The sequence below is a fragment of the Crocodylus siamensis genome, chromosome 1 (assembly GCF_052110815.1).
Source record: "Crocodylus siamensis isolate JL-2025a chromosome 1, ASM5211081v1, whole genome shotgun sequence".
NCBI classification, from domain to species: domain Eukaryota; kingdom Metazoa; phylum Chordata; order Crocodylia; family Crocodylidae; genus Crocodylus; species Crocodylus siamensis.
Genome location: NC_143395.1, coordinates 187,442,470 through 187,455,847, shown reverse-complemented (window position 1 = coordinate 187,455,847; position 13,378 = coordinate 187,442,470). Strand labels below are relative to the sequence as shown.

Here is a 13,378-nt window from a genome sequence, read left to right as displayed (position 1 = left end):
AAGTTTTGCAAAAGAAAACAAAAAGTATTACTAGAAGCCTGTATTGCTGTGACTGATGTGCTTATTTTGCCTGTACCGTGCTACTGCAACTCAGAAACTCCTGTTTTTTCACTTGCCTGCCATTCTGTGGGAAAAGAAACAGATGTTTCCATTTGTCTTTTGATGTGGCTCAAAACCATTTACATTTGCTGGCCTAAAATGACACAGTGCGTCATACACCACTCTTTTCTATCATCTATGGATTGAATGACAGATTGCTACTCAATTACTAGGATAATGGAAAAGGAGATATTATGAGGACAGTTGTCACCTGTCGGAATTACAGTTGCCAGCTGCTGCTGTACCGGAAAGAGAAGGATGGCACTGCAGAAACTATGCAAAGAAATAGCATATTTTTATTATTACTAGTGTCATAGGAAAGACTCCTGGGGAATGAATTGGATCTTGTCTTTTCCTATTGAAGAGAATATAAATATGAGAACGAGATAGCCACTACCCCCTTAACCCATGTTCTTACCTCTTTGCTTCAAATAATATTATTTCAAATCTATTTGCTCTCCCATCTTAATTTCTAACTTTTTCACCCTCTGTGAAAACAAATGCAAGTCTCACTCTCTAAGAATACTGGTTCCTGTGGATAAGATGGAATTGCTTTCTATAATTATCTGATTCAGAGATTTTGCTAGAAATGGGGAATGCAGAAAAGAGGTATCCCATTTACAGACCATTGAGGCCCACTGGGGCAGTGAAGGCAGGGCTCCATTGTTTCTTTAACTCTGGAATGAGTCAGATGTGATGTGGTCAGCAGCACGCTCCAGACATCTTTAATACCCCATTAGCTCCTGGTACCCACTGGATAGAAGGCTGGGTGGGCCTCAGTGCTGTGCAGCATCCATATAAAATCTCTTATAGTCTTCCATCTTGAAAGAACAAAATAAAATACAAATTTCTCATATACTTCTGATTGTCTTTGCAAATAACATGAATTAAATATGTAGTACTTTATTCACCATTATATTACTCCTATGTAATGTCAGTATTTCTCCATAGAATTACCAGCTTAAAGTAGCATACTAATGAATCCAACGCAGATTATTTAAAACTTGCTATTTTAATATGACTTTACACTGAGACCTTGCGCTTTTAAGAAACTGAATAACTTTGAATCAGATTATGAAAATACTTGATTTTAATTTAAAAAAATAGTGTTGCTATATTGACATTTTTTTTTCTGTATGTAGAAACAAGTATTGACAAAATTGCTGTTATTTTGGTGAATGCAATAATTTAGGTGCAAAAATTATTCCCAGCAATAAATATCAGTAGATCCTATTAAGGCCTGACCTGATTTTTTCTGAATGTAATTGCAAAACTGAATACAATTTAGTTAACATATAGTAACACAGTGGTCACAATGAAATCCTGTATAATTTTGCCTTTTGCTTAGTTGTGGAACTGAAAATAATTCTATAGATATTATGGTTAATTACTTGCAATGGATAATCATAAGGATTTCACTAGTGACTATTTAAATACTGTATTACCATATATCTTGAATATGTGTTTTCAAAATGCAGTTCTTGAACTAAAACAACCTTATCTTCCTGAAGAATATCCCATAGCATCAAAGCATTCTCCTCTAGCATATTAGCTATTTACTGCAAGTCTTGCAAAATAACAATTTACATTCTAGTGTGTCTAACTTCCCATTTGCATGTGCTCCCCATACTGTAACTGGACAGGCAGGTTGATAAATAAAATGCTGGTCTTATCAAATGCGTCTGGTCATCCATGTAATGTGATTTTTACAGGTTAAAGCGCACTCATGCGCTAAGAAATTATTATAGCTATCCATCCATTTAGGCCTGTAAAAATCAGTATGAACAGTTACAGCCCAGCTAAAGGGTTAGTTTCTCAGCTGATGTAAATCAGTACAGCTCCATGGATCCCAGTGCAACTGTGCTGATTTATACCTGTTGAGACTGCCCCAGATGTCTCAGATAGTGTGTAAAATACATGCTAATCTGATCAGCTAAGGATGTAACTGTATGTGCTGTGGCTCAGAATGAGAATGCTTCTACACTAGTTCCACCTGCTGGATTGTGAGAAGTATTACCTGCCAAAAAAATAGGTAAGTAAAATGTCTGACTATTGAATGGATGTTAGTAAGATTAAATATACTACTGCAAGATGCACAATATTTACTTATAAAAATACACTCTTTTTAAGGTTTGTTTGTTTGTTTGTTTTTCTTCTATCAAGCTAGACACATTTCTGCTACTGCTGTTCTCCACAGCAGACCCCCCATATGTTAAAAAAAAAGCCAGGTGGCTGAAATAGGGAATGACAACACAATGCAGTATATAAGTTGACACTAAAAAAAAAAAATCAGCTACCAGATAACATCACAGCAGGAGGAGACAGCAAGATACATGTTTATGATTATCAAGCCTGTTTCAGGTCTGGGACATGAGTTTCCTTTTTATCAATCTCTATGCTCTGGAGTCAGTTCCTAGAATTCCTCATTAAATCTGATACCTAATTGTTCCTTCTTAAAGCATTCTGTCACCATTCTGAAAAGAAACCGAATAACCACACTGGTGATATTTGATGCAATATGTTACAGCTTAGCTTTTAGGATTAAATTGAGTCTAAAATAGGGTTCTCTGTTATTGAAAACACAGATTGCCTTATTCATTCTTAATCAGTTCAGGCAGAAGGTCAAAGGAGCTTGGTACTGTGTCCATAGCCTCTCTCTTTGAATACCTTTCTCTGGGGTAACTTGTCATTTGGTACCTGCCTGCAGTCTAGGAGCTGAGTGGAGGAAGAATGGCTAATGAAAACGAGTACAAAGCAGTGGAGAAAACAGGGTATGAATGCGAATGCAAAAAGATTGTAAAAACAAAACAAAACCCAGAAATGATTAAAGAACTATAGCAATCTCTGGTTTGTTGGTTTGTTTGATTTTCCCCTTATATGCCTTCTTAGTCATTTGCCATGCATTTTTCATACTTTATGTGAAGTAGTGTCAAGGTTTTGGGTTTAAAAATAAAATTCTGACTAATCTGTTGCTACTATGGTCAGCCTGCATACTACTGCTTGCAATAGGTTGCTCAAATGTAAAATGTGGCTGCTTCGAAGTGCTTGTATGAATGTTACTCCAGAAAAAAAGGTCTTTTGAAAGTAAAAAGGTTTATAAAATAAGTAAAATAACAATCAACCAATAAGCATATGTATTGTATATGTCATATAAGTATAGATAACTTTGCTAAGCATTTAGGTGTTTCCTGGGGTATGGAACAACTCTGCCTAATTGCTTTAATCTGCCACCCAGTTTGAAATGTGACTATTTTAAATGTAACATTTTTTGTTTGCAATTTTTCAAATTTCTTTCACCTTCATGTTTCCCCTACTTTATTGTGGGGCCTTGTTGTAAATTAACAGTTTATGCTACATTGGTTACCATTAATATCAATGCTACTGTTACCAATAAAAAGATATTTCATAAACAACTTTGCTGTGGCTTTTTTTTTGATAGATGATAATGGCACAGAGGAGAAGCAGAGTACTGAAGAAACTGAAGGCCGGAGCCAAGAAGCAGGTTTGTGCTGAGTTTTTTCAAGCATTCTCCCAGGCTTTATCCACCTTGGTGAACAATAACCTTAGTCAATGCTATTGACTGAAAACGTTTGTAGGTTTTCACCAGATTAACTCAGGGCTTGTGCAGTTCTCCCATTGGAGACCACAGCTCCATTCATTATGAATGAATGAATGAATGTATTGCAGTGCAGGAATGCAGACTCCCCTGTTTAAGTTACCAGCTCCACATTCCCTCCTGAAAGTAGAATATATTTTGGTAATCCTCTAAGTAGAAAAAATTAATTTTCCATGCATATGTAGGTCCATGTGGCATTCTATAGGAGAGTAACATGGGAAAAATGAGTTTGAGGGAACGAGGAGAGTACTCAGAATTTATCAAAAACTGCTCTTGAAAGATTTAAAAGGGTACCTCTAGATTTTAGTTATTGCCTGCAAACCTCGGAAAATTGGGTTAGATTTTCCATTCAAACAGAAAGGAGCCATGTGAGAAAATGAAAATTGGCAACTTAATTTCAGAATTCATACAGCTGTATATGCAAATAAAAACTTTACAAATTTGTGTTACGAATGAATCAGATCTTTTAAAATAAAATGACACTCAGTGTTGAAATTGGATTATCTGGGATTTTCTCTCCTTTTGATTATATTTTTTTACTTTAGAAAACACTATTAAAGTGGTGATAGCAAGATTTAAACATTTATCACAATAACTGAAGTCACAAGTCAAAATAGCTATAAATACCTTTGTTCCTCAGGATTTCTAACCTGGTGCTGCATGAAAGAAAATGCATTTCTTGATGATTTTTTTTAATGCTGCCCTGCATCTCTTCTGTACCAGCTAACCAGTATATTGATAAAGGGTATTGCCTATACCTACTTAATTCAGATAGCATGAAACATCTACATGGAGTACTTCTTTATCCGGTCTGAAAGTGTTTAGTAGTACCTAGAAAAATACAGTTGGAGAAAGCCAATCAGCATATGTAATAGAATGAAGCAAAAAGATACCCGACCTACATTACTGAGTCTGTTAGTCTGCTTGTTGTGTTGTGGCTCCTTTTTGAGAGATGAGTTTGTATTACTTCAAACTTTTCCTCCCTTTTGGTTCTACTCTGTAGCAAAAGCATTGACAATTTGAGTTCTGTTCTGCATTGTGGCTACCAGTACTGTTCAAACTGCTAGTTATTTACTGAGGCCACTCTATAGCTGGTATTATGCACTTACCTCTCCTCTGTATTATCACTTCCTCTCCATCTTCCTTTGTCTCTCTACAGTAGATGCACAGAGTCCAAAGACTATTGAAAATAATAGAAATATTACCATTGACTTCAGTAGACTTTGGATCCTGCCCCCAGAGAGCTCTGAGTTCTTTTCATTCCCCAAGGGTGAGAAGTTTCCTTGAAGGCTGCAGTGTCATACAAGGAGCTTGAGAACAATGCCAGTTACCAATCATACTTCCCTTCTTAAATCCAACAGCTTTGCCTCTGCAGTGCTTGAAGGCTTAAGCAGCCAAAGGGCAAGAGGTCACTGAACGTGGGCCTTTTGTGTTATAGCAAGTTGCACAACTAGAATCAAAACTCTTTGAGAACCTTGCATAAACAGTGGATATCTTTGCCTAATGAACCCCCCTATACCAGCCTTAGAGTCTAGGATTCAGCTTTTAACTTTATAAATCAGGGCTTTACTTGTAATTCACAATAGCTCAAAGGGTTCTGCTTAATCTGGTTACATTATCATCTAAACATGCCAGATAGAGCCCACCAAACAGTCAGATATTTTAGCTCTACCTTCTAATATGATGCAAACGTCACCTTTCTAAATTATGACTTAGTTGCTAGAAGTGTCTATAAGCTTGTGTCTTTTGAAAAGTAACTTGTCACTCCTACAGGCTAGCATAGTTTTTCATAGACACAATGTGCATACTTTTACTATATCTTATAATATTGGTACTCAACATATCATTACTTTTTTGCTCGGTGTCAGTAGAGAGACAAAGACTTTTCAGGCCCCAGCCTAGGCAGACATCCCTTCTCAGGACAGCACTTTAAAGTTAATGCTTGATGCACATGCCTAAAATGCTTTCATGTTTTCCTGGACTGGGCTTTAGTTATGGGTGTAAAGATCAGAGCTACAAAGAATGGGCCATATATTAAGCATCCTTCATCCACTGCTAACCTTCCAGTAATGACAATGAAAAGTTCACATGAAGACTTAAAGTGGATTAAGACCTTATGTACAGAGGCAGTTAGCTATTTTAGTCTGAAATCAGGCAGAAGATAGGGCAAGGTGACCCTTTTGAGACTAACTGGGTAAATCTGCATGTGCACTTTACAATGGAACAGACTAATTAGCTGTACAGTAAAGTATCACCACCTACACATGTGCCAATATTAGGATGCAATGAATTAATTAACTCCACTGTAAGATAGTACTGTCGGGGGCGGGGGGGAGTAATTGCATGTGCTGAAATGTATATATAGATAGTGACAGGACCTGGCTGGGTTATGAGGGTGCCAGAGTGGGGGATGCATGCTGCCTATCCCCACAGTTTAACACCCTCATATACCAGTCACCCCCTTTGCTGCCCAACACAGCCACCTGGAGCCTGTGGCATACCACCCCCCTCCCCCCCTGGCTCCCTGCTAGCCTGGGACTGCTCTACCCTGGCTCAAAATACTGTAGTCCCAGGTGCACTTGTAGACACCGTGCCCAAGAACAGTTGACTCCAATGGGACCAGCGCCAGAGTTTATTTCTCGGCCTTAATTGCACATGTAGATGATCTGACAAAGTAGGTTATTGCCTGTGAAAGTTCACAAACCAGTTAGCTTTTTAGACATGACTGTGCCTTACCTTTTGGCCCTTGTGTAGTAGCTAAGCTTTCTGAATATAGTTTCTGTTACACTTAGCATTGCTCAGGGTGGAGAAAAAGCAAAGCTATGAACTGTTAGGACTACTACAGGTTCTGCCTTTTGCTGTTTGGAGATCTATTTAGCTAGCTATGCAAATAAATAAATATATCCAAATAAATATGCATACTCATACATGAGTATGTGTATAATGAAATTATGCCATTATATAATTTCCACATAGTTGCTGAAAGGTTTTCCAAGTTATATAAAAAAAAATTGCATGCCTAATAAGTTTCAAATCATTTTGACTAACATAGGAAGGAACAACATTTCTATTCCTTTTCAAGTACAATGTTTTTGTTTCATAGTTTCATAGTTTCTAGGGTCGGAAGGGACCTGAGTACATCATCTAGTCTGACCCCCCGCCATGGCAGGAAATAATACTGAGGTCAAACGACCCCAGCAAGATGTTCATCCAACCTCCTCTTAAAAACTCCCAGGGTAGGAGCCAGGACCACCTCTCTTGGAAGTTGGGTCACGCCCTGACCGTGAAGTAGTGCTTCCTGATATCCAGCCTAAACTTGCCCTCTGCCAGCTTGTGACCGTTATTCCTGGTCACTCCTGGCAGTACACGGGGGAACAATGCCCCAATGCCTGCTGATCCCCCCTGACTAGTTTATAACAGGCCACTAGCTCCCCCCTCAGCCTTCTCTTGTGGAGGCTGAACAGGTTCAGATCCCGTAGCCTCTCCTCATAGGGCCTACCCTGCTGTCCCCTGATCATGCGAGTGGCCCTCCTCTGGACCTTCTCGATGCTGTCCACATCCCTCTTGAAGTGCAGCGCCCAGAACTGGACGCAGGACTCCAGCTACAGACTGACCAGTGCCGCACAGAGGGGGAGGATCACCTCTTTGGACCTGCTTGCGATGCATCTGTGGAATCTGCGATTCCTGACTGCCTCCCCACACTGCCGGCCCATGTTCATCTTGGAGTCAATTATGACTCCAAGATCCTTTTCTCCATGCTGACAAGAGGGGAGTTCCCCAACCTGTAGGTATGGTGCCGGTTGTTCCTCCCCAGATGCATCACCTTGCACTTGTCTGTGTTGAATCCCATCCTATTCGCATCCGCCCACCCTTGTAGCCTGTCTAGTTCTGATTGAAGCCTGATGCTTCCCTCTAGTGTGCCCACATCCCCCCACATCTTAGTGTCATCAGCACATTTGAACAGAGTGCTTTTAACCCCCTCGTCCAAATCACTGATGAAGATGTTGAACAGTGCGGGCCCGAGGACCGAGCCCTGCGGAGCCCCACTGCCCACGTCCTTCCAGGTTGAGAAGGACCCATCTACAACCACCCTCTGGGTGCGGCCCTCCAGCCAGTTGGCGACCCATTTGACTGTGTGGGCATCGACACCACAGTCCCCCAGTTTCTTAATGAGAACGGGGTGAGAGACAGTGTCGAATGCCTTCTGAAAGTCCAGGAAGACTATGTCCACTGCTACCCCTGCATCTAATGATCTGGTGATCTGATCATAGAAGGCCACCAGGTTGGTCTGACAGGACCTGCCACTGATGAACCTGTGTTGGTTGCCCCTAAGCATGCAGTCCCCAGCTGACCCTCATGGATGTCTGCCAGCATAATTTTCTCAAACAGCTTGCCTAGGATTGAGGTAAGGATAACTGGCCTATAGTTTCCTGGGTCCTCCTTCCTCCCCTTTTTGAAGATTAGAACCACATTGGCCTTCTTCCAGTCCTCTGGCACCATACCAGAGCACCATGAGTGCTCATAGAGCCGTGCCAGGGGTCCTGCAATGACCTTGGCCAATTCCTTTAGGACTCTAGGGTGGAGATTGTCCAGGCTGGCTGACTTAAACAAGTCCAGCCCCTCCAGAAGCCCCCTAACTAGTTCCACGCTAACCTTTGGCCCGGGTATGCCTCCCCTGGGGCCCGAGGGAGGCCCAGCAGGGAGGTGGCTGTTCTGGTCCCTACTTAGGAAGACAGAGGCAAAGAAATCATTAAACATGTTAGCTTTGTCATCTGGTGTGACGACCAAGTTTCCCAACGTGTCCTGCAAGGGCCCCACGTTACCCGGGACCTTCTTTTTGCCCCCTATGTATTTAAAAAAGGACTTCTTATTGTCCTTAATCTGAGAAGCTAGTCCTAATTCCATCTTTGCCTTGGCCTTCCTAACTGCCCCCCTACAACCCTGAGCGACTGCAGAATAGTCATCCCTGGCGATGACCCCTTCTTTCCATTGGGTATATGCCTCCTTTTTAGCAAGGAGACATTCCCTGATGCTTTTGGTGAGCCATGGAGGCTTGTGTGCTCTCCTGCTCCCTTTGATCTTCACTGGGATTACCTTCCTTTGTGCTTGGAGGATCGCCTCTTGTTGTTGAACAAGGCTATATTTCATGAACCAAAAGGAAGAGCTTTCAGGTGATTATAACACATCATGAATGTACTACTTTTAAAATCAGGAGAAAAAATGGTTAGAAGAAAATAAAAGGCACAGTGTATTCTTATACAATCTATTATTTAAATATGTGGCATGTACACCTGCATTCATATTACATAGTCAATAAGAAGTTAAGGTATTTACAAATGTAAGAAGAATAATTTGAAGTGCATAGTTCTAAAATCTGGCCTAACCTAGCATCATTAAACTTCAGCGTTAACTCTTGAAAAGCTGATTGTAGAATATCTAAGCTATCAGAGTCATTTCAAGCTCTTAAGCATTCTTTAGTTTCACTAACAAAAACAAGACTTATGATTATGCCTAAAGTTAAGTAGATTTATTTTTTTCCCCCCTTAGGCCATGCCTCCACATGCAGGGGTGTGAGCTTGTAGCAGCACAAAAAGTAGTGGCACAAATTTATGCCACTACTTTTCACCACTGTGCATTCTTCTGCACGTGTGCTGCAGTGCAGGGCAAAATGCCCTGCTGCCTGCTCCCTCCTCCTTCCAGCTCCCAGCATGCTGGAGGGAAGATACTTTGACTGGCAGCCAGAGCATCTCCCTGGAGGACCCAGCTTCCAGTTGCTCTGGTGCATACCCCTGGAGTGTGTGCTGTGCTGCTTTTTTATTTTATATTGGCAGTTCCAGGTGCCAAATTTTGGCACCATGCTGCAAATTTGCAGCACAACACACGGTTGCACATGCGTCGCGCATGGTCAGAGGCTCTGCAGAGCACACATACATGCTCATCTAAATGCATCCTTAGGGATGGTTTAGGCACAGGCTTACACGCTTGCTGGGAGTGGAAAAAGATGGTTAGTGTTTTGCCTGATCAAGCCTTTACAGCACCTGCTAAGTGGGGGTCTCCAAGCATATTAGAAGCAATAACTTCATAGAAGAACCCATGTAATGAAGTCATCCTCCTCATTTTAAAGGGACTGCATGTGCGAGGAGATAAGAGGGCTTGATCCAGTATTACTGATGTCTGTGACTTTCATGGGAAAAGGATCAGGTTAATGATGCCCCTGGGTCACACAGTAAGTTGAGGACAGAGCAGGAAATCAAACCCAGCTCTGCTGACTCCCATTCAATTAGCCCCAGGCCTCTTAATTCATTAGGTGTAACCCTCTTGTATGATAAATCAGTTCAACCAAGCTAACTTCTAACAAATAACCTATATTTCTCTTTCACTTCCTCTCTTTATACAGATGAGACAATGCCTTCAGATGTACCCAGCCAACCTTCAGAAGAAGAAATAGAGATGCATGTGGACAAAGGTACAGATAGCAAAATACAGCTGAAGTGTACACTGTCTAGTCACCTAGTACACATTGTACAACACCTAACTTTCTTGTCCCTGAAAAAAGCCAAACCTAGGCTTAAAAAGTTAGAAATCTGTCATATGCCTTGATTTTCATTGATAAAACTATTTCTAAAAAACTGGTTGGCACCAGCTGTTGTGCTGTAAGAGAAGTACCACAGAATCCTTATTCTCATCATAATGCAGTTAATGTAAAAATACCATACTTGACACTTAAAAATACGCCACAAGTTTGGCCTGGATAGGGTAACTCTTGTACATAAATTAAGCACATCGGTCTTACAGAATTAAAGTACTAGTTCACTGTGTGCTGAGAAGAAAATAACCTGAAATGAATGATTATAAATACTTTGTGCAGGGGCAGATGAGAATGAAGTCATATTTGAGAGAAAAAAAGTAATGTTTATCTGGTGCATACTGTGCTGGGCACTCAGATCATTTAGTGTGTGATAAATATTTAAAAGTGTCACCGGGCCAAAAGGCAGAGAGTTTAGGAAAGAAGAAAGACAATCTTATTTAAATGTTTCAAGCTGAGATTTTCCCATCAAGTTGTTTGGTTTACAGATAGGAGACCAGCACACAGACACACTCTTCTTGATCCTTTTATGGTATCACAGCATTAATTGCTCATGCTAGCCTACTCTTTCAGAATTCTTTCTGGTATGTCAAAAAAGGCATGGGTGATTTATAAAACCTTTGCTACTGGTAATTCAAAACAGGAGTTCAGCGATCTATAATAAATACAGTCCATCAGTACAGCCTTCAAGTCAGACTAATAGAGAATTTTAATGCATTTTTACTGAGATACATAATTATTAACTTCCATTAACTTATTTATTTTAAAAAATGTAATGTTTAATTCACTGTCACGGTTTGATTCCACTTTATTTTTTTAGATGATCCTGAAAGGGTGTGAGATCTTGCTGTCTTCTTCTAAAATTGCTTTTTAAGGACCCCCCAGATTTTACTTGATTACTGGTTCAAAGCTTTGACCAGGTTAATTGAACTGCTCGCTCAACTGGCTGATAGAAATACTATAAAAATGTTTAAAACAAAACAAAACAAAAAAGCACCCTTGCCAGAATATTATTTGCCATTGAAATCCTCCTAGATTAAGGTCAGGGCAAGGTTAACAGAAATGGTGAAGATTCTTCCAAAGCGTTATAGGTGATTACCTTTCATTCATACCTGCTCCCCACTGACAACTAGCCTATCTGTCAGATTTCTTATTGGAACTGTTTATTACATTTTGTATTATGAATGGCAGGATGCTGAGGTTTTTTTTCTTCTCACGTCTCAGTGGAGATTTTGAAATTCAGATATTGTTTTGAGTTCTTGCTCCTGATTTTATATCTTCTGTATGAATGTAATATGAATGCCTACTGATTTATTTCCCACTGAAATTATCCCTCATCTTTGTGGATAACCATTCCACTTATTTCATCCATAGGTTTAATAGTCTCTTCTTAGCAAATAGGGCTTTAGCCTTCATTCTTGAGGGAACTGAGAAGAGCGAATGAGTTTATCTGCTTCATGTTGTTCTGGCCACAGAATTATGAAATGATAGTATAATCTAGGGATGGCAAACTGGTCAATTGACTACTCAAATATTGTCAATTGACCAGTCAATTTACTGCATATTTTCGACTGGTTAAAGATTGTAGCAATTTTACTAAAAAATCTACATTTTTAAAATAGATTTCTTGACAGAAATTTTTTTATTGTTTTATGACACATTTTTTAATGGAAAATTTGTGTTTTTTCTGTGTATTATTTGGACCTATTGACAATATTTTACAACTTTTGATCAGTCAATTTACCAAACTTTATTTGACTGGTCAAATACCAGATTATATTAGGGTTGGGTATCTCAGGAGAATGTTTTATGCTGCTGTGGCATCTTGCACACAAGGAGAACCAGATTCCTAGTTACTCTTTCCCTTAGTATGAGGGAATGTCTGATCTTCCAGTGGTACCTTGAAAGCTAAAATAATAATACTGCAGTGCAAACCTTGACACTCATAACTGTTTCCTAATCTAATAGCTAGGTATAGAGCTGATGTAGAGAGCTTTGCTGTCAGGGAAGCCTCTGTACAGAGGGTACGTTCAGCTGGCTGTAAAGCACTTTTATGCTTCCAGAATGGTATAAAAGGGCATTAGCAGCATCAAGAATCAGGCCCTGTGTTCATGTAAGACAGGGAAAAGACTGTTATAACTGCAGATGTTTTGGTACCTTTAAAACCCCTGCAACATATCCTAGGATAGTTTCTGGAATGCAGGAATTGCAGTGTTTCAGGGAGATGGATGTGCCTGGTACTGAGGCTCTCAGACAAGGAAAAAGAGTAGCTTTTTCAGAAATAATTTTTAAGAGAGATGTTATTCTGGGGAAATAACCCAGCAAGAACAACAAGTGAAAAACTCGTGTTCACCTATTCTCCTCCACCTCTGGAAGCAAGGGTAAGTATTCATTTAGAGGTTTGGCCTAGATACCAATGTGTACTTCGCCATCCCTATTAACAGCTTCACATGAGGGCTGTGTGAAATTTCCCCAGCTGTTTCATTTCGATGCTATTTCACCCCTTTTTGAGCTCAAAACAGTGAAACCGAAATGAAATGAAGGGCTTCAAAACAGCTTCGAAACAAAATGAAGGCAATCAAAACATTTCAAAAGTTTCAAAATGTTTCAAGTTTTGAAGCTGAAGTTGGACTTGCCTGCAAGGAAACAGAAAGTAAGGAGAGGGAGGGGGAAGAGTGGGAAAGGACTGCTCGATACTGACCATTTAGCTGACTAGTGACTGTGATCCTTCCCTGAGGTCCCTTCCAATCCCAGTGCTCTGGGGAAGGGATGGAAAAACAGCATAAAAAGCATTGTTTGAACTGGGCTGCTTTCTGCCTTGGGGTCAGTTACTAAGCCGTCTTCCAGAAGCTCAGCGACGTCACACAACAAAGGTTAACAAGTAGGATTCATCAATATCTTTTGCTTTCTATACCGTTTTATTTTATTATTATATGTGTTGATTCCTTTCAATTTATTCCTCCTCCAAAAACCTCTTTCTGTTTTTGTTAGTCTATTTTGATTCTTTTCAAATCCATGCTTTTTCTCACAGTGTGCATTCCATTCACTGTGCAGGGAAGCACAGCATGATTATATTG

General features: G+C 40.1%; 1 protein-coding gene across 1 annotated transcript in view; it reads left to right on the top strand.

Moving 5' to 3' along the window:
* MACROD2 (mono-ADP ribosylhydrolase 2) overlaps nucleotides 1-13,378 on the top strand; it is a 1,497,602-nt gene that overhangs the window by 1,402,190 nt on the left and 82,034 nt on the right. Inside the window, exons 12-13 of the mRNA XM_090051193.1 lie at nucleotides 3,539-3,601; nucleotides 10,113-10,181. Of these exons, the coding sequence (XP_089907319.1) occupies nucleotides 3,539-3,601; nucleotides 10,113-10,181 (132 nt within the window). The remainder of the gene's footprint in view (nucleotides 1-3,538; nucleotides 3,602-10,112; nucleotides 10,182-13,378) is intronic.